General features: G+C 37.6%; 1 protein-coding gene across 16 annotated transcripts; it reads right to left on the minus strand.

Moving 5' to 3' along the window:
* Positions 1–229: 229 nt before the first annotated feature.
* TIAL1 (TIA1 cytotoxic granule associated RNA binding protein like 1) lies at positions 230–25,464 on the minus strand. Of its 16 annotated transcripts, none has more exons than XM_032608036.1 (14): positions 24,873–25,058; positions 22,715–22,782; positions 22,159–22,220; positions 16,984–17,080; positions 11,308–11,406; positions 11,014–11,068; positions 10,769–10,856; positions 8,807–8,882; positions 6,763–6,871; positions 6,016–6,111; positions 5,822–5,906; positions 5,471–5,594; positions 4,994–5,133; positions 230–4,158 (listed from the first exon to the last, which is right to left on the minus strand). In XM_032608036.1, exons 4-14 carry the CDS (start codon positions 16,993–16,995, stop codon positions 4,032–4,034), a joined length of 1,011 nt encoding a protein of 336 aa, XP_032463927.1. In that variant the 5' UTR covers positions 16,996–17,080; positions 22,159–22,220; positions 22,715–22,782; positions 24,873–25,058; the 3' UTR covers positions 230–4,031. The 16 variants fall into 16 exon arrangements, 15 of the variants coding, with proteins under 15 accessions (XP_032463927.1, XP_032463923.1, XP_032463934.1 ...); XM_032608032.1 differs by having other exon boundaries at positions 11,308–11,457; XM_032608043.1 differs by lacking the exons at positions 22,159–22,220; positions 22,715–22,782 and adding an exon at positions 9,344–9,411 and having other exon boundaries at positions 24,873–25,464.
* Between the last annotated feature and the right edge of the window lie 205 nt (positions 25,465–25,669).

Consider the following 25,669-nt stretch of genomic DNA (forward strand, 5'->3'; position numbering starts at 1 on the left):
CCCAGCTGCAAGATCGACAAGTGGACAGCTCCACCCCAAGAGATTACTTTTCAATGTAAAATTATCCTGGCTTTCCTCTGACAGCTATCCAACAGCACTTTGGTTTTTGTCACGTTTGGCAAACTTTCCAAGCTGACTTCAATATATTAGATGTGGATCACTTTGTCAGAGGAATATCTCAGAGCAACAATGGTTATTCAATTTTGAAAAATGCAACAATCTGGAAAAGTGAAAATTCAGCATTATGTATTAGACCTAGGTTGGAACACTAAGGAAATCATTTACTAGATACATACATTTTGTCAACTGTTACTCTAATTGACACTGTTCAAAAGCCAAACTATGAACGTCATATGAATTAATCTTCTCTTCCCTTGAACAAAACCCTAATTCAACAAAAGGGTCCATGAGTATTAGCACCCCCCGCCCCACGTTTTTGTCTAAGATAAACGACTACATATAATTCCCCCTCCTCTATTCACATTCGGGCAATTCTAAAATCAAGTTATTCTCGCCCCTAAAAGAGATACTTATACAAAGTATGTTGTGAATTACAGTTTCTAGTTTATCTGAACTTAAACCCACTCCTTTGGACCTCTTAAGAAGGCTTATATAATAATAAAAGCCTAAAACATTTTTGCATCTTTCCAATACCTACTAAAACTGCAAATTCAATGTTTATAACGTATTAAGTGGAAGCCCAAATGCTGATTTTCAATGAATAGGTAAGAGATAATTTGGGTATACCTGCTAGAAAGGTGTCTAGATAATTTATTAAATTCTTTTTCTACTTTTTCTGTTTGTCGAGTGCAATCTTTACTCATAGGTACTACCAAAGATCAATCTAGAAACGGTAAAATTATGGTTCCCATTATTTGTGGTCTCTAATGAGATTTTACAATATTAATATTCAAGAGCATACATTTTTAAGGATGCAAATTTCTACTCCTCCATACTCAGACATTAAATTTTATTTTATTTTATTTACTTATGTTTTTTTTTGCGGTACATGGGCCTCTCACTGCTGTGGCCTCTCCCGTTGCGGAGCACAGGCTCCAGATGCGCAGGCTCAGGGGCCATGGCTCACGGGCCCAGCCGCTCCGCGGCATGTGGGATCTTCCCGGACCGGGGCACGAACCCGTGTCCCCTGCATCGGCAGGTGGACTCCCAACCACTGTGCCACCAGGGAAGCCCAGAAATTAAATTTTAATCCAACAAAAGCAAACAGACTTTTATCACTTATAGAGAACACAGAAATAGGTCCTGAAATGTATGTATACTCCATATACCTTACTAAGAACTTAAAAGAAAATGGAATTACTTATGGCAGGCTGCAAGGAATAATTATGTAATGAACGACAATAAGAAAAAGCCACTTATCATATAGTCTAGTCTTTATTGAAAGACTTACTTCAACTGTTGTTTACAGCTTTGGCTTACGTTGGCCAGTCATTTTAGCCTCTCACTGCCAGCAGACATAAAAATCAAGTGGTAATGGCACGGGGGGAAATACTAGTAGAGAGATGAGAGCAAAGAAGATGGCAGTCAGAAACACATCACCAAAATGAATCTCAGAGTGATTATGAAATAAACATTTTCTTGCCTGCCGAAAATCTCTGCTGCTGTTTTTAATGAACATGGAAAATGCAATGATTCTTAGGCTTAAACTGGATCAAGATAGCACTGACTTCACTTTGTGTTATAAAATAGTCTTGAATAGCTTGACAGTTGTATTTTAAAACGGTGCATTTCATCTGGGTAAGTAGCTTTATTTTTTAAAAACCATTTAAAATGAAAAAACTTCCATTAATTGAACTGAGCATGTAATCTTGTTCTTTCAGATAAGATGAAGGACACTTCAGTCGTATGTTTACTATGCAATATAACTAGTCTGCATCACTTTATTAAATCATAGAATATACAAGCAGCTATATTTAGCTGGTACTGTATTTAGCTACTTAATTTACTGGCAGACCAAAAAAGGTAAATTGAAACTTTAATAGGCTTTTCTCAATATATATATAAAAAAATCTTTAGTTCAAGTTTCACATATATTTAAGAAATTTTAACTAGGAGGTATAATTAATTTGAGTGTTCTCCTTATAAAATATAAAGTAACTTTTCCATAACATCCCCCAAAGACACTAACCATGAACAAAAGAAATAATGGTAAATTTTATAACAGAAGAGTGTAATAGATGAGGACTGTGGTTAAAACTAAAGTGCCATAAAAAATTTGGCCCGAAGATGAACAACTTCAGACCCTGTAAATTTTCATGTTCAACACATTTCTAAATGGGGGAAGAAGGAAAATACCAAAATTATTGTGGAGATCAATTTATAAAACCATCATTATTTTAAAGCTAACTGTAAGACGTCAAAAGTTTAAAAAACAGTAATCTGTGGGTGCTAGCTGAATCTTATTACTTAACTGTAAAGAGTTTTCTCATTTTGGTGCCCAGACCTCAGAACATTTCAAATACGCTGCCTAAACATTTGCACCCCCTAGCTGTCAGAACTCAAAAACAAAGGATTTTTATCTCTTTTACATTCCTGCTATGATAGAAATTTATGCACATGGCCTGAAAAATACCTCAGAAGCAAATGTCAATCTTACCCAATCAATTCATTTACAAACTCTGCACTCATACAACTCACAGCCTCTGTTCAGGTTTGTCATCCCATGCACATCACCCACAAGGAAAAAATTAATTAAAATAAAAGTTACAACTCTGTATACTATTTAAGTTGAATATCCAATTATAAATTGGTACATCAAACTGTCTAAATAAGATGTTTTAGCAATCTTGTTAAAAAAATTCTCGGGCAAAATATATCTAATTTTAAAAAACACCCCAAGATTTTTTAAAAACACTGTACTATACAACTTACAGGAACCTTGAAATAGGTTTACAAGGTTTTAATCAAGGTATTTACATACCAAATGATGTAAAGCAAAAAAAGGAAAAAAAAAAAGAAATCTAATTTCCAATGACATTTTAAAATGTACTAATAATGCATCAAAGATTTGTATGAAATTAAAATTAAGGCTTTTTCTGTATAGTAATTTGTATAATTTTAATTTTACATAGTAGCCAACCTTGGAAATGTCAGTCTTAAACATTCTTATTCATCCACTGCATTCAATGCAGTGGAGTGTTAAGTGTTACTTCAAATAATTACATTGCTGCTACTTCTATGTTGAAGCATGCTTTTTAAACACTGTATTCAATATTTACAATGTATATCATTTAAACTTCATGTAAAAGCATAAGAATGACTGTCTGACTTTAATACAAACACCATACTTGGAATTCTCCCCCCAAAATGAAATGTAATTTACTACAGTTTTAATAATCAACACTTTTTAAAGTTTTAAAAATATGTCTTAATCTGGACCACCAATATTTGCTCAAGTAAGTCAGACAATGCTGTTCCTTATTTAGGTTGCAAAATTTCTTTTTATCAGTCTGGCTTCAGTTTCTTTAGGCACAGAGAAAGTATTTCCTCCAAAGCGACTCCAAAATCATGCATTTCTTCTCAATATCACACTTTTTTTCTGCTGACTTCAAATGTGGTCCACCTTGGGGGAGGGGAGGGGAGTATCAAGGTTCAAGATGAACTTATTTGTGATTCCCAGTTTTCCATGATCCTCCCTTTTTTGCTCTTTTAAAAACACAGTGAGTTAAAATACTGAACAGCAAGATAAAAATGGAATAGTATCTAAGAATCAAAATGTATTACCCATTTCTCCTATTATATCAAAATTTGTAGTCAGAATTGTCTTAATTGACTTTATTGTAGTTTTTGTACACAAAGAAAAATCATGTTCATATCCATCATGAACAAAAACTTAAAAAGGCAGAACTAGAAGACATGTGTCCTTCACCAAAGCAAAGCTGTGCTAAAGGTTCCAAACATTTCAATTTTTAAAATAAATATTTTCATTTTCCGATGTCTACTTTCATGTCTTCAGAGTGTCACAAGGAAATTGAAGCTATCATGAATTACATTTTGTTTAGAGTCCCAGCTCACTGTGTTTGGTAACTGGCCATGCCATATCCAGCCTGGTTGGGAGGAGGTATTACAGGGGGAGGGGCTTGTCCTTGGGGAGGCTGAGCACCAAATCCACCCATCCAAGCAGCTGAAGGTGATTGACTTGGAAGAAAAAAAAAAAAATCTTCAGCAAATGCAAAGAAAAACTTGTCTATACAGTTATACAAAAGTCAAGCAGAGCCTAATCATAAACAAGAAATCAACATACTTAAAACAGAGAGCAAAGAAATAAATCATATATATCCATATATGCAAAATATATATTTCAATATTAGTCTTAAATTTTTGCTAAGATCACATATGACTTCTCTGAAAAATATCTCAAAACTGATATTTTAAAAATGACAAATGATTCAACTCATCATCTACCCACCATATATTGCACACATGGTATATCAATTTATAAACAATTTTAAAAACACAAGTTTACTTTGTAAACAGGAGGAAGAACTGGTGAAAACAAAGGTTTGGGCTGGCTAGAAAAAGCACAAGGGACCAACGCAATCTATCAATAAAGGGGAAAAAGTGAGCTACTTTATATTAGATAAATTTCAGAGACTTCTCACACAAGCCAACAGGCATAAATCATTAAATTGCTGAACATATCCAGACAAAGATCTTTTCCATGAAAAAATAAACAAGTAGATAAAACAGTGTATTAGAAATGTAAATCAAATTCTACCAACTGCTCATAGAGATAGGAGGACACATCATATGTTACCCCAAACTCCCTTTCCACCTAGATAATAAAAAGCAAATTTTTAGCATTACAATTCATTTTTCATAAAGTTTCTACAATGCTTATAATGCCACATAGTTAATGCCACATAGTTCAATGTATTTAGTTTAAATAGATTCTCCCTAGGAAAACACACTTTTTAATTCCTTTTATCGGAACTATATGTGCTTCTATACTGGAAAAACTCAAACAACTTACTCTACTCCAAATCCTTGTTGATTCCATGGTTGCCCATATACTCCATAAGGTGGTACTTGCCACCCATTTGCCATATACTGTCCATACTGTTGTGGGTTTCCATAAACTTGGCTCCACTGGCCCCACTGACTATAGTCGACCTAGGAAAAAGCAAATTACTGTTTTAGGGAACAAGTAAGAAACACAGTATTTGAAGAAAGTGGGAGACAAGGAAGAGAAAAACTAAGCACCCTTATGTGAATAGGACTCTGTTATTTATCATTGTCTAAGTTTATTGGGGTGGTGACACCTGTGAAAAGAAAGTATTAAGATTCAGTTAATACCGCAAAATAATCACTTTTGAAATAGCATTAATAAAATCAACTGAAAGCAGCTATATGCTTTACTTTTTTGTTTGCTTTCTTTTACAATTTCTAAAGCTTTTATGTAGATATGTAAGAAGGAGACCTTAAAAAGTGCTATGAAAAATTGGATTACCTGTTGGAAGTTTTTAGTCATATCAGGAGATTCTTTACCCCAATAGCATTTAACAACATGTCCTTCAATTGTAGTACCATTCACCGAAACAATGGCATGGGCTGCACTTTCATGGGTAGAAAATCTAAGAGAAGATGAGAATGAAGTTTTTTGTTTTTTATTTTTTAAAGTACTTAGTAAGTAATACAGAAACTCCTTAATTTATAAGTATCATCTTGGTATTTTCCTAAAGTACATCATGTAGGAGTTTAAAGTTCTACATTGCAAAGAAGTACTGAAATAACTCTGATACCTGAGGGGATCAAATAATATAACTGAAAGGAATGGATCAAATGTAAGGTAGGATTTTACCTGACAAATGAATAGCCCTTCTCTGGAAAAACTCTGATTTCCATAATTTGCCCAAATGGTGAGAATGTCTGTCTCATAAGCTGATCTGAAAAACAAACATACAAATAAAATATTTAAGGTTCATGTTATCATGAAATTGCTGCTAATAATGATAAAGCTCCAGAGAAGGGGATTAGAAAAACCAGACACTGTACCTGTTAACCCAGAAGCAATTCCTCCGCAGTACACAGTACAATTTTTTGGGCTTGACTGGTTTACTACATCTTCAAATCTCAACTGCTTAGTGTTATCTATATGCAGAAAGAAAACAAAAATGTTGATGGGGCTTCCCTGGTCGCACAGTGGTTAAGAATCTGCCTGCCAATGCAGGGGACACGGGTTCGAACCCTGGTCCGGGAAGATCCCACATGCCACGGAGCAACTAAGCCCATGAGCCACAACTACTGAGCCTGCGATCTACAGAGCCCAGGAGCCACAACTACTGAGCCCGCGTGCCACAACTACTGAAGCCCACACGCCTGGAGCCCGTGCTCTGCAACAAGAGAAGCCACCACAGTGAGAAGCCCGCGCACCACAACGAAGAGTAGCCCCCGCTCGCCGCAACTAGAGAAAGCCCACGTGCAGCAACGAAGACCCAACACAGCCAAAAAAAAAAAGTTATACATCATTATAAAACTGATTACCATATACTATTAAGATATGCCTCATTGTAGGGAGAAACAGAATTTTTTCTCCTTGACACTATGATCTGACCTATAAAATCACCTGGTTCACAGCTCCAAATATACTTGCATCAAAGCCCAGTTATTTTCCCACAATTATATTGAAGATAAAATGAGTCTTGAAATGTTAATAAAATTTCAATGTTAAGAAATTAAGACTAAACTAATACATGATTTTGTGAAGTATCCATAAAAACATATAAAGGAGACATATCTTACTTTCTTGTGTACTTTTAGGTGCAGGTGGTTTACGTGTGGCCCAATTGGTTCTGATTTGACGACCACCCAACCACTGACCTCCCATATGCACAATTGCATTTTCTGCATCCTACGGAGAAAAAGAAAAAAAACAGCAATTACAAACACAGAAAAGAGTGGTTCATAAGACTCATTAAGATGAAATAAAACATTGGCACTTCTGGATCCAATAAATCTTATCAGTAAGTGACTCATTAAAGCAACATTTATTTATAGATTTTAAAATACCATGATAGGGACTTCCCTGGTGGTCCAGTACCTAAAACTCTGCGCTCCCAATGCAGGGGGCCCAGGTTCAATCTCGGGTCAGGGAACTAGATCCCACATGCCGCAACTAAGAGTTCACATGCTACAACTAAAGATCCTGCATGCTGCAAGGAAGATCGAAGATCCCGCGTGCAGCAACTAAGACCCGGTGCAGCCAAATAAATAAATTAAAATATTTTAGAAAAAAAAAAACAAAAAAAAACGCAGGATAGCATTTAAGCATCAAGGGAAATTATAATTCAAACATAAAAGGAGAAAATTACAATCCAACTGATCACCAAAAAAAGGACAAAATTGTTTTCAAATATCTTAATTTTATGGTTGAGGTGTAATATGACTTTTACTGAAGTATCTAAAAACTCTTTGATACTATGGTCTAAATACCACCTAACCCCCCATTCTACATTCTAATAACAATGGACTATGACAGAAGATTTAAAACTTAAGACGAAGACTTCTGCATTATGATTTAGAATGCTGTAAAATTGAGTTCTACAATAAACTGAGTAAGGTATGGAACTCATGCCCCCTACAGTGGAAGTGAGGAGTTGTAACCACTGGACTGCCAGGGAATTCCCAAAAAATGAATTTAGGAAGTAATGTGAATTTGCAATGAATCTAAGCAAAAAAAGGATACAACTCCTGCCCTTTATCTTACTGCTTCAATAAAATGTAAATAATTTAAGTTGTTGAAACTGTTCCAAAACATTAATACCAAAGCCCATTTTATTATCTGATGTTATAGTTAATGCAAATGTTTCGATATTTGGTACCTCGTTCTTAAATACATGCAAAAATCAAGACAAATTGCTTAAAATTTCATTTACATAATTTGCTGTAGTCATTAACGTCCCAGCTACAAAAATATGGATAATAATTAAAAAGTTAAGGGACTTCCCTGGTGGTCCAGTGGTTGAGAATCCGCCTTCCAACGCAGGGGATGTGGGTTCAATCCCTGGTCGAGGAACTAAGATCCCACATGCTGCGGGGCAACTAAGCCCACGCACCACAACTAGAGAGCCTGCGTGCCCCAGGTACAGAGCCCACGTGGTGCACTACAACTGGAGAGAGGCTCATGCGCCACAACTAGAGAGAAGCCCACAGGCCACAACTAGAGAAGCCTGCATGCTGCAACAAAAGATCCTGCATGCCACAACTAAGACCCAACGCAGCCATACATACATACATAAATAAAAGCATTTTAAGAAAGTTAAAATTGACATTTTCATGGTTAAGACAAATATAATTTTTTAAAACATTTATTTATTTTATTATTTATTTGGTTATGCCAGGTCTCAGTTACGGCAGGTGAGCTCCTTAGTTGTGGCATGCGAATACTGAGTTGCAGCATGCATGTGGAATCTAGTTCCCTGACCAGGGATTGAACCCAAGCCCCCTGTGTTGCGAATGCGGAGTCTTAACCTCTGTGCCACCAGGGAAGTCCCAAGACAAATATAATTTAACTTCCCTTCAAATTCTGAGATTAGCTCATTTGTCCTAGTTGTGAGTTTTACTTCTAACACATCTTACCCTTACCAAGTCACAAATGCAAGCTTCAATATACTTCATTATAATCAGCCTATTTTTCCCAGTTATTTCCAAGCTTATGAAAAAATAGAACGAACCACACCTTATTATTAAAACAAAATTACACAATAGTTGTTTGTAGTCAACATCCAAAAATATTTATTAACAACTAAATTTTGCATTAAATTCAAATTGAGTTGCAAGAACATACCAGTTTATTATAAAAAGATACAAAGCCATAGCCTTTGGATTTTCCAGTTGCCATGTCTTTAACTACTCGGGCATCCCTGTGAAAAGAAGCACAGCTAAATGAGGGAAGTAAAAGTCATCCTCAAAATAAAAACTAAAAGGAACCACACACACTGTATTGTGAGCATTTTTTTAAATAAAATTCCAGTTAGCCCTAATTAACTACAGCCATTCCTGAACTCTCCCTAACGCTTCTTTACCTGTTAGAAAAAAGCAGTAGGACAAAAACATGTAATAAACATGCAACCTAATCAAACAGCCTGTGCTTTCTAAACTAAATGCTCAAATTTGAAGATTAATAGGAACAATAGTTTCCTTTTCTAATATTCTATTCGCTAGTGTCCTCTAAGGTTTACTGGTTCTATAAATTACTGTAACAATGCTAACTACTTTACCATGCAATCTCTAAATAGTTAAATGTCTTCTGCCTAGTGATACAAAATATATGAAATATTAAAAAATTGAAAAAGAGGAAAAAATAGGAATTAAAAAGGCATACATGGCCTGTTAACAGATTTCTTTATTTTTCTTGGTCAATTCTCTACCATCATTTTGGAGTTTGGGCAGCTGTAAATTTTGAAAAATTGACATTTTCAGAAATTTAAGAAAGGAGAATAAAAAACTAACAACAATGCTAAGCACACCAGTACGAAAACAACAAATTTACACAGAAATTTTAGTGAGTAAGTTAAAATGATTGGAAATATAGAACTCCACTGAATATAGAATGTTAAAATGTAAATACTAAAATATGTATATATAAATAATGTATAATAAGAATAAATAGAAATGAGAAAAAAATCTACAACTGAGTTCCAGTGTGCACAGTTCCTTGCAGTTAGCCTTCAAGATCCTGTCCATTCTTATGAGCAATTCTGCAAAATAACCAGAATGCTATTACTTTTAATTGTGACTTGGACTTTAGAAAAACTGCAGGTCTCAGGTATAAATATAGATTGAAAAACAGCAACCTGTATTATTTTTTATACTGATTTTTAAAACAGTACTACTTACCACATCTAGATTAAAAAGCAAAGTAAATATCAAAATAGAAAATTAAGAATTAAATCTATCAAATAAATTAAATCTATAGAACAACAAATTGCAGAGAGAAATACTGTTGTTCTTAGGTGAAACGTATTTTTTGTAAAGTAGTACTAAAACGTTTAACTTCAATCTATAGGAAATGAATACATAAAATAAAGTGATTTTAAGCAGATAGATAAATTGTGATAAACATTTTATAGAACTTGTAACACTTAAAATTTTCCAATATATTTGATCAAGTAACATACAGCAAAATCTGAGCACCAACTTTGTTTAAAAAAAAAAAAAAAAAATCAAACCACAATTGGGCCCTACCCTAGCAGAATCAAATACCACTAACAAAAAAAATCTACTAATTAATCCCACATTTATGGCTCAGACATTGAAACATTTTACTACTATAATAATGCTACTTTTCAGCTAAAATATCAAAACACATTTATCATTATAATTAAACATGTACATTTCCAATTTCACAATATATCCAAGGATTTACCTACTTTCCCCATTTATAAATTCCTCCTATAAAAGTTTAATACACAGTATGAATCATTTATTTTTGGTTAACCCATATCTTTAACCACCAAACACTTGACAAAAAGCTGGACTTTATAATAAGTTTTACCACCCAAACATCTGCTTTAAAGATAACAAACAGAATCACTTAATTTTTAACATGTTATACACAGGATTAGATGAAAACAAGACCCCAAAACACTGAAATGACATTAACATTTTCAACAACATCTACTAATCAAAAAAACAAAACAAACAAAAATCACACTAACTAGGGAAAGAAAATCTTAATTCTGATACAAGTTAATCATGTACAATTTTGCCTACCACTACTGAATATAGTATTGATTATGATACTTACGATATTTTACCAAAGGGGGCAAATGCTGATTTGATATCTTCTGTTGTAATTTCTGGACTCAAATCCCCAACAAACACGTGGAAATGATCTGAAATCAAAGCATTTGGTAATCAAATACTTAAGAAGTCAGGTACTAAACCTTTTTTAGGCAACACTAAAGGAAGAAAAAAACCTATTTGAGCTGGTAATGCTGCCAAGGATAATTTCAGAACTCTTCCACAGTAAAATGCAGCAGGAGTACTTACTGGAAGTATCTTTTTTCTGGCTACTTGGTGTTGTTGCCCAGTTTACTTTGACCTCCTAAAAATAAAGATTATATTTAATAAAATTATTAGGCATGTCATTATGAATCACAACACTTACCACTTATTAAATCATTTTATCAAGCAGGATTATTTTGGTAAAAGCACTAGGCTGAATAAAGCAAAACCATCACTTGGCCGAGCTGAATATTTGTTAAAAACTTGCTAAGAAAGAATACAAACTAATTTGACATGCAAATATATATACTCATAAGATGCCATCATTTATTATCTTACCTTTCCCAAAATTTTTCTCCCATTCATAGCAGCTAATGCAGCAGCTGCATCTCTGTGTTCATAAAATTCCACAAAGCAATATGGGTCATTGCTTGTATGCTGCAAAACAGAAAATCCAACAGAAGAGTTGACCCTTCTGCTATCGGGTTGCTGAGAAGAAAATCCAGGAAAAAACATTACTGATAGCTAGGCATGTACGAGGTGAGATTGCATAAGCTTATGAAAGCCTAACACTTTAAAAATAAGATTTACACCTATACCTGACTTTGCACCTCAGAATACTGTTGTACTCAAACAGAACTACAAAGCAGTACAGAATCATGACTACCAGCATTAAATCAAAGTACAGAATTCTGGTGAAGTATGTTAAATATAAAACAGAAGTTTATATTAGACCAAACAAAACCTCAAGTTCAGATTTGAGAGATAAGGACCACTCCTTACCACTGCTCTTCTCTCCCAACATTATTTTCAAAGGGATGAATTCTATTTATGCATCATAATCCTTCATAAACTGTATCCCATGACTATAAAAAAAATACAGAAATGAACCAACTTTACAAACTTACTCCTGATCGAAACTAGGATTAGTACTATTGATACATATAATAAGACGAGATTATGTATTTCTTTTCTGTACAAGGAAGGAATAAGAATGAAAAGAGAAATTTTTCAGATTTATAACCAGCTGTTGAAATGAAATCCCTACCTTTCAAAATCTTCTGAAGCTCTGGAGATTCTATACACTTTGAATTTGGTCTTCCAAAGACCAGAAAAATATACTAGTGATTAAGAAAAGATTTTCTGAAAATGTGTCTGAATAAAATGTTCCACAACAAAGCTAAAATTTTATATCACAAAACACCAATATAAGAGAGTGAATACCTAAAGAGTGGAAATAAGTATATGTATAACTGATTCACCTTCCTGTACACCTGAAACTAACACAACATTGTAAATCAACAATACTCCAATAAAAATTTTTTTTAAAAAGTGAGTACCTAATATGACACCAGTGAATATAAAACACCAATATAAGATGAGAAAGTACCTAAGATATAACAACTGTAACACCTATGAACCAAAATGGAAATGAATTTTATAAGACTGCAACCTATATTGAACAGCTATACAGTTGTACAAATATATTTTTTACATAAGGTTAAAAACATCACTATTCAATGTAAAATATCTAAAAATAATGTTTAAAATGTGGAATTCCAGTTGCACTTACAAGGGATTAAAAATACCAGATAAAATAAAGCTCTTTTCAACAACCACTGTTTTTCATTCCAGGGAAGTTTTAGCAGAAAAATCCAAAATAAGACGTCTAAAACAATAGTGGTGAAGCAACCAGAAGGCATTTCCTTGAGGGGAAAAAAGCGTAATCATTAATACTGACAAGAAAACTACTACGGGCTCTCATACAAAATCCTATTGTTGTAGCCACATGAATGCTGTTCTCAGGAGGCAGAGAAAGGAAATAGGGAAAAGACTCCAAACATTCCTTTTGTAGAAGAGTTAACGTTTACCAGTAACACTCACTGAAGAAAAGGTTTAAAGGTAAATATGAAGCTAACACTGTGCTAGTCAACTTTTCCTACCTCTTCTGCCCTGATGGTCTCTAAGGAAAACACTGTTAACCATAGCAAAACATACAGGAGTCCAATGGTAGAACTATGATAACAACGGGCTTTAGTAAACTAGTCTACTCATGCATACTGACTTCAAATTTATCTAACTAGTAGTAGGCCAGATCCCATTCAATGTATGTACATACATGTACACACACACACACACACACACACATATATTCACATCACACTGCATTTCATCTAAGACACCATTTTTTGTCACTGTCAGAGATGTTAAAATTTTTTAACATTTGCCTTAGAATTGATAATATACATTTATTATAATATACAGGGAAAGCTAGAATCTACGATAAACAGTATCTAAAGTAAAACATCGTAAAACTAAGGGAAGGAAAGGGATTTCTCATACCCTAAAATGAAATTTATGAAAGGAAACGAATAGTCTGTACTAGAGTTCATGAGTCCATGCCCTCTGAAAGCTTCCCATTTACACCACCAAGTGACACTCTGAAATCAACTGTGTCCTTAGCACGGTGTTGTCACCAATTTTTGTTGGATGACATAAATGTCAAGACAAAGAAATATGAAATTTTACAACTATTTACAAGTTCAAATATAGGAGTTGTAGAATACAGATAAATTATGAAAGTTCACTTCAAACTCCTCTACCCCTTCATATGGCTGACTGTGCACACAGGTTTTAAAAAATATATGTATCAAATGTTTCTCAAAAATTTTCTAGCGACTCCACTTTCTCACATTTCACTCTTTCCTAAATCCACTCCAGTCAGTTTCCAACCCAACCATGGAAAGGAAACTTCATGTTGAGCTCACCAATGACCTCCCTGCCATCTCTGTGATCCCTTTTCTGTCCTCACCTTGACTTTCAAGCAGAATTCAAAACTGTTGACAACTCTCCTCCTCTTCTAAATATTCTCCTGTAGATTCCACCATACTCTCTTGGTTTTCCTGTTTCTTCACTGGAAGATCTTTCAGAAAGTATTTCTTCCTCCTTAACTCAAACTATAAATGTCACTTAAGTGTTGAGATGCTCCAGGGCTCGAACCTAGGCCCCCTCTACTCTCTTCTCTCTCAGCGCTCTCTCTAGATCTAGGAGCTAAATCTTATCCAGTCCCATGGCTTCAAATTATCACTGCAAGCTAGTATCATCAACACTGGTTTCCCTAGAGTTCCAAAACAGTTTATCCAACTGCCTACATATGACGTCCATTTATATGTCTAATGCACATCTTAAAATTAACATTGCCAAAACAGAGCTTGATTCCCACCACTCCCCACCCCCAATCAATCCTATGTCTCCCTCAGTCATGCCATGCCCATTTTAGCAAATAGCATTAACATACACACAACTGCAAACAAGAATCTAAGGGGTCTTTCTTGATGCCTTCCTTTATGTCCCACAGCCAATCCAGTCCTACTGATTCTACCTCCAAAATGTATCCCAAACTTATCTACCTCTGTTTCTATGGCTACGACTCTAAAGAACATCATCTCCTACCTAGGCTAGTGAAATAAACACAGCTGGTTTCCCTCTCCTTCCACTCTTGCCCCCTACAATCCATTCTCCATACAATAATCATTTTCCAAATAAAGTAACGTTAAAAATGCAAATAAGGGGCTCCCCTGGTGGCGCAGTGGTTGAGAGTCCGCCTGCCGATGCAGGGGACATGGGTTCGTGCCCTGGTCCGGGAGGATCCCACAAGCTGCGGAGCGGCTGGGCCCGTAAGCCATGGCCGCTGAGCCCGCGCTCCACAACGGGAGAGGCCACAACAGTGAGAGGCCCACGTACTGCCAAAAAAAAAAAAAGCAAATAAGAATACTTCATCAGGAGGGCTTCCCTGGTGGCGAAGTGGTTAAGAACCTGCCTGCCAATGCAGGGGACATGGGTTCGAGCCCTGCTCCACGAAGACTCCACATGCCGCGCAGCAACTAAGCCCGTGCGCTACAACTACTGATCCTGCGCTCCAGATCCCGCGAGCCACAACTACTGAAGCCCGCGTGCCTAGAGCCCGTGCCCCGAAACAAGAGAAGCCACCGCAATGAGAAGCCCACACACCGCGAAGAAGAGTAGTCCCCACTCGCCGCAACTAGAGAAAGCCTGCATGCAGCAATGAAGACCCAATGCAGCCAAAAACAAACAAACAAATAAATTAATAAAAAAGAATACTTCATCGCCCTACTTAAAATCCCCACTGCAGAGTAAAATCCAAACACTCTGTCATGGCTCATACTGCCCTATGTGATTCCAAACCCTGCCTGCCTACTCTATTATACTTATTTCCCACCATTCACAAGGTTCCAACCACCCTGGTCTTTGGTTCCACAAATGCACCAAGCTCATTACCAACACAAGGCCTTTGTATGGGCTGTTCCCTCTGCCTCCAGCTATTAATGTAGATGGCACCATCTTGTTATTCCTATCAGCTCAAAGAGGTGATTTCTGATAGTAGTCATTATCATGTTGGTCCCATACCAAACATCCATAGTCTAAAAAAGACTCATTTGATCTTTTAAAATTTGGCTGAGTCAACTGCCCACTGATTACAGATTTCTAGATCACAGATCATAACCAAAAAGCCTCAACATTCAATTATGCAACTTCAGTTCCCATCTCCTTAAGAACCTACATTATTACTTTCACAGTATAGATGCCAACTGCAGCAAGACGTCATCCCTCACCACCTAGCCTATACAGCACCAACACTGCAATCATCATCACAGAACTGTTATATTCTCTTAAAAGCTCTTACTCCTATCCAGAATTATCTTGTTTACTTGTTATTTACAATACTCCCACTAACATGTAAACTCTTGTGAACCTCACTGGTCTAGCTCTGCATTATATCCCCAATGCTTTGAACAGTGCCTAGTACAAAGTAAATTTTTGATTAATTAAAGGAAGAATGAATAAATAATCAAAGACAGGAAGGAAAGAAGAGATAATATACCAGAACAGAGTAATAATTATCCTTATTAGTTAAGAATGAAGATCAAAAGGCCACTTTGCTTTACATATTTCTAATAGTTCCCCTCCGTCTCAGAATATAACACAAACTCCTTAGCACAGCTCTGGCCCCTGCTGAACACTCCTGCCTCATCTCCTGGCATCTCCTAAGACTAATCCCTTTCGAAACTCCAACCACGTTATGGTTTCTATCTTTCCCTCTATCTCACAAGCACTCCCGCTCTCTGTCTACCAGGCTTGATCAACATTCTTCTCTCTACCTGGATTCCCTTCTTTCTCAAATTCCTGTCTAGCCAGTTTCCATTACTATCCTTTTCAGTTTCAGCCTAGACACTGAATCCTCCCCTGACTGAAGACTGTACGGACCTATAAGCTCCTATAGCACTTGAAACTATCAACTTCCACACTATTTATTATCCTATATCATTAGTGCCTATTATTTCCTCTGTCTCCCTCATAGACTGGAAAATTCTATCGCGCTAGGAACCGTTTTATTCACCACTGTATCCCTAGCACTTACCGTGGTATCTGGTACATACTAAACAGTTGAAAAAAAAAAGTGTTAATAAATAAAATGAAAACCGAGTCATTGGGCACTGCTCCAGAGTCTTAACCAGGAAGTATAAAAGTAAGATTTTTTTGAAAAAAAGGAAAACAAATTATCCTAACAATTTAAATCCCTATCTACATGAAGCTGCTCAGTCAGCATTCACTAAAACTGCTGAGGATGCCTGTGTGGCGCTATGCTCATAATAACCTAATGTTCTTCTACACACACCAATTCTTATTGGAAATATATGAAATATAACCTAGTTTTTCGACATTCTGAGATAAGCTCTAACAACTTTACACAAGCAGAATCACTTGAAGATAACTACATCATGAAGGACCCTTTGAAAATAACAGCGCAGAAACTCTGTCCTCTCAGATAAACTCCATTCTAAACCTAGTTTGTCAATCAGGTCAAATAAGTCAACACAACATGAATCTCTCCATCTAGTAACTTGAAACTTAAAATGATACTAATCACCTCATGTATCTCAAAATGTTAAACATTATGCTAATTGTCAGCACAGGGAACTGGGAAGATCTTACCTCTGTTATCATTTTACAGCTTTTACAGGGTCCAATCTGACTGAATAACTGAAGAATAAGAACTTCTGTCACATCTCTGGAGAGGTTACCTACGTATCTGTACAGAAAGAAAAAAAAAATCAGCTATTTCCCTTCAGCTCTGGCTCTAAAGCATTATCATCTACTCACTATCTTTTATTTCATCTTAACTTCCTCTGTCTTCAGTAAAAATATTTCCAATTAAGCCTGATCCTTTGAGTGTAAGATTAACTCTCATTTAGGAAAGCAACACTTATTCTTAGGTCACTAAAATATCACTTCAAAAGACTCTATTAAAAACAAATCAGGGGCTTCCCTGGTGGCGCCGTGGTTGAGAGTCCACCTGCCGATGCAGGGGACACGGGTTCGTGTCCCAGTCCGGGAAGATCCCACATGCCGTGGAGCGGCTGGGCCCGTGAGCCATGGCCGCGGAGCCTGCGCGTCCGGAGCCTGTGCTCCACAGTGGGAGAGGCCCGTGTACGGCCAAAAAAAAAACCAAATCAATATGACCTTGCTTACCCACCAAAGCATATTATTCTGTACCTATATATCATTTTCTCATCTTATTTGTTAGAATAAAAATAATAAAATTTAAATCAGTCTCAAGATAACTATAATTTTTAGATATGAAACACAATTCAAAATAATGTATAACACACACACATAATACCACAAATATTGATTCATTAAAACACCTGATCATAGAAGGATATCAGACACAAGGTGAGTTTACCTTAGACCCTCAACCAAAGCAATTACATGAACAAAGAAGAGAATTAAAGTTATAGCAAAACACAAAGATTGAAGGATTTTGTTCTTTCTACCTTGCTAATAAGATTGTTATCGATGGTAGGTCTTCATAGTTTTGTTTTAGGAGAGCAGGGTAAAATAAAATTCACACTCAAAAATGCATCAGAATCAACAAAATACATCTTTATGTAGATAACAAAGCAAATATAAAGATTTCTCTAGAAATTCAGAGAAAATTTAAGACAAATCCAGGTATACTTTTCTCCTCGGCGGTACGCGGGCCTCTCACTGTTGTGGCGTCTCCCATTGCGGAGCACAGGCTCCAGACGCGCAGGCTCAGTGGCCATGGCTCACAGGCCCAGCCGCTCCGCGGCATGGGGGATCCCCCCAGACCGGGGCACAAACCCGTGTCCCCTGCATCAGCAGGAGGACTCTCAACCACTGCACCACCAGGAAACCACCCAGGTATACTTTTGACTATAACACATCTAAAGATTTTTTTAAAAATTACAAATTGAATGTGTGTATTTTGTATAAGAAACTTAAAAGAGAAGAACACCACCACCCAGAGATGACCACCTTGTATCATGGATCTTTTTTTTTTTTTTTTATTGGAGTATAATTGCTTTAAAATGTTGTGTTAGTTTCTGCTGGACAGTGAAGTGAATCAGCTCTATGTATACATATACTCCCTCCCTCTCCCCCATCCCACCCATCTAGGTCTTCACAGAGCTCGGAGCTGAGCTCCCTGTGCTATACAGCAGGTTCCCACTAGCTACCCATTTTACACACGGTAATGTATTTATGTTAAACCGAATCTCCCAATTCATCCCACCCTCCGCTACCCCCCGACCCTGTCCAAACATCCGTTCTCTATGTATACCTTTCGATTCCTGCCCTGCAAATAGCTTCATCTGTACCGCTTTTCTAGATTCCACATATATGTGTTAATATACAGTATTTGTTTTTCTCTTTCTGACTTTCTTCACTCTGTATGACAGACTCTAGGTCTATCCACATCTCTACAAATGACCCAATTTCATTTCTTTTTATGGCTAATATTCCATTATATATATGTACCACATCTTCTTTACCATGGATCTATCTTAATTTAGCTTAATAAACTTTAAGTCTTTCTCGCACTCAGCACATAGTTCCTAAAACTCACATCAGTTATGATCCTCATAAACCAAACAACATTTATAAAATTTAACACATTTTCTTCTGGAAAGTAAAAGGACATAAGTTTTATTTTCCTAACTATAATACATAACATCTGGAAACAACGTACTGAGACCAATATAAGCCTTGTATCTACAGTTGCCATAGTTTAAGACAGGATACTCTGAAAGGGAAAAATAAGACTGAGAAAGGTAAGGTTAAGTGTCAAAAAGAAAAAAAAAATTTGATTAAGAATGAATAGCAATTTTCTTTTCACCTAAGAATTTCACTGCAATGGGTGCTAATAACTTTAACACGCTCTAAAAATGAAACACAGGGGCTTCCCTGGTGGCGCAGTGGTTGAGAGTCCGCCTGCCAATGCGGCGGACGCGTGTTCGTGCCCCGGTCCGGGAGGATCCCACATACGGGAGAGGCTGCAGCAGTGAGAGGCCCGCGTGCCGCAGGAAAAAAATAAAAAATAAAAAAATAAAAATGAAACACAAGTCCAATGTTACTTAAATGGAAGACTAAACCAGTGACAAACTGGTTTAGGTCCACTATGCCACCTTTTTGTTATATTTAAAGTAGAGCAGACCCATCAGTAGGCTGTGTAGTGACATACTTTTCCCAGCAGTAGTGAAAGGTTATAGGCTTCTGAGCTAGCCAGACAATTGCCTATTTTCTTTTTTAACTCATAGGGGTTTGTGAACCTGTATCCATGGAATTTCTTTTTGTACAAAGTAGACCTATCTGTAAAGAAAATGAACAGTGACCTTGGTCTCTGAAGTGTTAACACTCAACTAACCTAAAATGCTAATAGTTAGCTCATTTCTAAGAGAATAGGAGTGGATAAAACTGATTCTCACATATCAAAGCTAACTAGCAACAAAGTTAAAATTATCACTTGAATGTAACAAACTGTAAATGATTTAAATAATTTTAATTTGTATGACTGTTTAATGATTTTTCCAGGAAAAAATTGCACGGGCATTAACTACCTTACATACCTAACAGTCACAAAGCTGTTAACTGTTTCACAGGATTTTTATTCCAAGTCAACCAATTTCTAATCAACTAAAGATTCTGAAGAATTTCTAGAGGCACATTTAGATATATTAATTTATATTTCAAGCACTGATAACAAAGAGCAAAAGGTTAACGCAAATTTAGAATGTCATGAAATACTTAGAGAAAAAGTTTAGTTTTAAGGTTTCCTATTTTTCAAATATCTCCACTAAAAGTTCAGTTGGTGAAGTAGCAAACTCCAAAAACTAATATAAAAATGGCCTTCCTGGTGGCGCAGTGGTTGAGAGTCCACCTGCCGATGCAGGGGACACAGGTTCGTGCCCCAGTCCGGGAAGATCCCACATGCTGCGGAGCGGCTGGGCCCGTGATCCATGGCCGCTGAGCCTGCGCGTCCGGAGCCTGTGCTCCGCAACGGGAGAGGCCACAACAGTGAGAGGCCCGCGTACCGCAAAATAAATTAAATAAATAAATAATAAAATAAAAATAAAAATGGCCTTCCATAACAACATGTAGAACATCTTAATTTGCCAGGATAAAAAGGAGATAATTCACCATATAATTTCACCTAAATTATACAGAAACCTGAGACTGCCTTTTCCTTTACTCAGAGTTCTGTAATTCATTCACCTACATTTGCCTTCATCCATCATAACACTTAATACAGAAACATTTTACAGCTTTTAAAATACTATACAGCTTAAGTACCTTTACGTTATCATAAAATTATCTGTCCCAAAATAAATACTAACAAAAATATTCAACTCTTGACCTGGTAAAAACATCATCTCTTGGTAGCACACAGAAATATTTACTTTTTCATTCTAAATCATCTACACTTCACTTTCTTTCTACTTTGGTTATAAAATCGTCAATATATTCTAAAGTTCCAAGGGTTTAAATATAAAATTTCTACTTGAAGAACACATACAAAATAACAGAAAAAGACAAATGGCTCAAATTATTGTATTGAGATCAATTCAAAGAGTAAACACTTAGGAAATTCCACAACGATTTTTACCTCAAGGGGGGAAAAAAAAGCAAACCTTAGGTCTATTTTGTCTTCTAAGAACAGGAACTGTAGGAACTAATGCATTAAAAATGGAAAATTATGTCTTTATCCCTAAAGTCAGGGTTAAAATCAAATTTGAGACTAGAACTTGGCAGTTTCACAGCAGGCAAAAGTTCACATTGCCAAACTACTTCCTATGTATACAACCAGGCAGAATTTTAAGTTAAGAACATCATGCCTTTCAGAAGACTAATCACACTTTTCAATACTGAATGTGCTCTCACTCTGAAAAGATTAGCCCTACGAAGGCTGAAATTACCAGCACTTTTACACAAGACACTATGGCTAAGTAACATTTTTACTTTTGTTCTTGAAAATTCCTATATAAGAGGAGATTTTGCAACAGTATCCTTCAATGGGCCTCTAATGTGCTGATCAATTTGTCGATATTTCATTTTAGGAAGGAGGCAGGGTGGAGGAAAGGTGCAGGAGGCACAAGTGAACTGACCAACTATATAAGGAATATCAACACACATACACATACATTTTAAAGAAAAAGAAAATATGATTAAATTGTATGAGAGGCTTAATCACAGCCACAATATAGCCAAATGTATGGTACAGCTAATCAATTTTATAATGGGATTTAACAGTATTTGCTGCTATTGCCCTTAGATGTTCAGATTATACTCTAAATGAATGGCTTATTTCCTCCTTTTGACTGAGTCTCTATCGGGAAGAAAAGGGCCTTAAAGATGGCATTGCATTAACATGGTATAATTCCAGATCCGCAATTCCTACTCATTTTGGTGCACTGAGTAGATGAAGAAAATAAAACTACAATAGAACACCATTACAATTTAATGTTGTATAACAGATTCAGATATACCATGGATCAAATCACTGTACTCAAAGCTACACACAACACAAATCTGAAATGTGGGTCCTACAAGGTAGGTGTCAGGCAGTTCACTTCCAACACCAGTGTTATACAGCATGATCTCATTTGTTTTTTTTAGATCTCAAGATACCCAATACATTTACCCCCCAATACAAAAAATGTCAAATGGGAACAAAGAACATCAGAAAACAGACCTTCAAAGAAACTATATAGACAAATTTTAGGCTCAACATCAAAGCAATTCTATATCACTTTAAATACCATCAAATAAATTAGTAATACTGTAGGTAATGAATATTTAAAGACCTACCTAGGCTATAAACACCATATTGTTTTCTGATGATAGAACCATATGTCTTAGCTTGTGTGTGTCTGCAGGAAAAAAACCTCACTAGTAACACACAGGCATATTAAGGAAACAGTTTAAGATAAGCTTTGTTAAGAGTACATTCTTTTAAAACATACCAGCCACTTGAAAGCCTAATCCAAAGATCACGATGTAAAATAAAAGAAGGATCTCCATAAATAAACAAAAAACCCTACTAGGTATCAACCTCTAAAGTCACCTTCAAAGTTTTTATCATGTTACCTGTATCTAAAAGAACCCTTTGAGAAATATGTAAAATGAACACTTAAAAAAATATGCATTTTTATTAAAATCTGACAAAAATCCAAATGTGAAACATTTGCTTTTATCTCAAAATTTTACATTTCAAATTTCAAAAAATATAAAAATCAACAGACCGCACCACATATGACCATCATGTCTGCTTATATAATTTTAAATCAATCAGGACTTTTTAAAAAAACGGACTTTATATTAATTTAATGAAAGGAAGTATAATCATTGTAAAATATTTGAGTACCTCTTATGTTCCAGGCAGTGAACTAAGTGCTGCAGGGTTAAGACCTAGGAAGATGTAGCAGTCCTTGTCTAAAAAAAAAAAAAAAAAAAATCCTTCCCATGGAGAAGAGTGGGAGAAGGAAAAAGGAAGACAGAATAGTAAACATATACTGACATACAGATACAACGAAGCTCAAGATGTTTCTTTACTTATATGTATACATGTCACATTTTTAGATAACTGTAAACATAGACAACTTAATTGTGTTTCTGAGAAAGAACAGGAGACTGGAGAAGGTAGAGGTAGGAAATAAGTGACAAAGAAGTTAGCTTATTAGTCTACGGTCTAAGATCTGATGGAGATGAGAAGGCAGACGCGAAGTGCTTGTATGAACTAAAGGTACTGCAATAGCATTTTGTTTAGCATGACAAAACAGGAATTCTTCATAAGGAACAGATAGATACAGTTAATGAGAAATATGCCTTGAGGATTAACCAATTATTCAGTAGCTATTAAGATGCGATGACATTTCAGATTTTTAAATACAATGTAACTTTTATCGTTGTTAAATACATGCTTGCTAGGCCTAAATCCAGCTTTCCCAGATGCTTCCATCAAAGAACACATTGCTAACTAAATACCAAGTCTTGGCTTCAACAGATGTTAGAGGACAAATTTCAAGTTTGTCCCAATGCTCTCTTTTCTGGGAAAAGAGAGCAGAAATGGAAGACAGCACAAAACATAAATATTGACACAAAACTTCCTACTAAGCAGACTTCCCATTCAAGCATTTGATGTACTTAAGTTGACCTCAAATTCTCAAAAGGGATAGCAGATACTTTAGTGAGACATTAGAGAAGTAGGAATAAAAAAGTGTTAAGCCCGCCCCCCAGCCAAAAAAACAAACTTGTATTAATGTTGAACATAGACATCTACCTTCTTTACGGAGCAAACTTTCTTTGATAGGACTAGAGATGAGAAACTAGTCTAACTTCCTAAGTACCCATTCACCTTCATCTGTTCCCCAAAAAGTAATTTCCCCATCAGATAGCAGAGCCAAGTGAACTATGATCGTATCAATACCAGCAGAGGCAAGAGAAAACAAAGCAGCGACCTGACTGACTCCTTGCACTCGAGGCAGGTGTGCTGAGCTTCAAGAGACTTGGAAAACCCAAGGTGCCCAACTTAAACATTTAATTAAAAATTACACTTAAAAAATGCAGGAAAAAAGAAAGGACTGCCACACTATTTGGAAAGGAATGCAAATGCTGAGTCATCACTCTTCATTAGGAAGGAAAGGAAACTCGAATAAGCGATTCAAAGACGAAATTCATTCATTACACTGGGCTTCAGAGTAAAGAGCAACAGCAAGATAGAAGAAAAAGCGCTCAAAAGACACATCGAATAGCTGATAAAAACATCATTTTATCCAACTCTGAAGGTCTCGATCCACAGATTAGGAGGGGGTAACACCACTTTAACAACTGGTTGTCAGTTTAGCGCAGGTAGCGCTCAAAGTAAACTTCATCCAAGAAGGGAAAGATGCTCCGGCGGCAAGAGGGATCCCTTTTGCACTTTAAAAGTAGCGGGCGCTGGGCAAAGTGTTTCTGACAGCGTGGGCGGGGGCACGTGGGGCAGAAAGACAGTAGGGGCTTGAGTGGTGTTAGAATGTCCGGCTTCCTCGAAGAGCTCAACTTGGGATAAGAGCAGGGAGCGACTGGGGACTTGGAGGGCGTGAGTGCTAATTCCTCGCGGCCCGCAGGGGATGTGGCTGCGGTCCCACCCCCGGTCCCACCCCCACCAGGCCCAGCCCCCGTGGGGGACCGGCAGCTCCCGGCCCGGCCCAGGGCCCCCGGAGCAGAAGGGGAGCAGGAGCTCTACCGGGCCTGACAGGCTCTGGCGTGCAGAAACCCGGCTTAGGAGGAGGTTGCAAAGAAGGGCGCGAGAGGAAAAGGTCGAAATAAGCCCCGGACCCCAGGAAGTGACTATGTTTGGGGGAAGGGAGAGCTTCCTTTCTAAGGAAAAAGGGACAGATGAGGAATGCACTTCGCGTCCGCGCCACCGCGGCCAGGGAGCCGCCAAGAGTCCCGCCTTCGGCCCCGCTCTCCTGCTCCCTCCCACAGCGTCCCGCGGTGCCCGGGCCTCTCGGCGCCTGGCACCCCTCGTCTCGGGTACTCACAGAGTCCGGGGCTGCCCGTCGTCTTCCATCATGGTGGGTGCGACGGAGCGATCCCGGGACAAGGGGGAGGGCAGGGCCGGGGAGGGGAGGGGGTGGGGAGGAAGGGGAGGGGGGCTACGGGCACCGGCTGGGGACAGAGGAAAACGCACCGAACCCCGCTCTCGGGCTCTCTCCCCCCAGCCCGCTCCGGACACTGCGCTCCAACCAGGAGGAGCAGGAGGAGGAGGAGGATGAACAAAATGGCCGCCGCCACCAGCCAGGCAGGAAACGGGGCACAGCGCAGGCGCGGCCCGCCAGGTCACCGCTCGGGCCAGCCGCGACAGCCTGCAAAAGGGATAACTGAGTGAGTAGGAAAACAGGCCGCTGAGGAAACCCTGTGCCGGGTCACGACGGATCACGTCGTGGCTGTGCGCCGGCTGGTCGGCGAAGCCCGCCCAGCTCAAGAAGAGATAGAGTAAAAAGAGAACCGCCAGGAAGCTGAAGTCTCTGGGAATTGTGGTCCTGGAAATGAGAAAGGGAAGCACTTCCCCAGAGGGCTTCTGGGAACTGCAGTCCAAAGAAGGCGGCCGGCGCCCGCGGCGCGCTGGGACGCGAAGAATAGAATTCTGGGGAGTGTAGTCTTACGTGAGACGTGTGGCGACCCGGAAGCCGGCGTGCTGGGAGGGGAGGGGAAGAATAAAAGCGACGTTAAAAGGCGGGGAAACGAAGCGAGAAAGACTGCTGTCCGGGAGGTAGACTACGACTCCCAGAGTGCCTCGCGCTGGGGGCTGTCCTAGGGCTGCTCCAGGCATTTTAAG

Source organism: Phocoena sinus, chromosome 16, assembly GCF_008692025.1.
Source record: "Phocoena sinus isolate mPhoSin1 chromosome 16, mPhoSin1.pri, whole genome shotgun sequence".
Taxonomy (NCBI): domain Eukaryota; kingdom Metazoa; phylum Chordata; class Mammalia; order Artiodactyla; family Phocoenidae; genus Phocoena; species Phocoena sinus.

What these genes read in the sequence shown, in the direction of transcription:
- TIAL1 (XM_032608030.1), bottom strand. Translation starts at nt 24,904, where the DNA reads ATGATGGAAGACGACGGGCAGCCCCGGACTCT. An exon ending in GCTGTAAAATGATAACAGAG is followed by an intron (nt 11,458 to 16,983) that starts GTAAGATCTTCC and finishes TTTTCTTCTCAG; the next exon opens with CAACCCGATAGCAGAAGGGT. An exon ending in CAACAAGGATTTGGAGTAGA is followed by an intron (nt 4,159 to 4,993) that starts GTAAGTTGTTTG and finishes TTTTCTTCCAAG; the next exon opens with TCAATCACCTTCAGCTGCTT.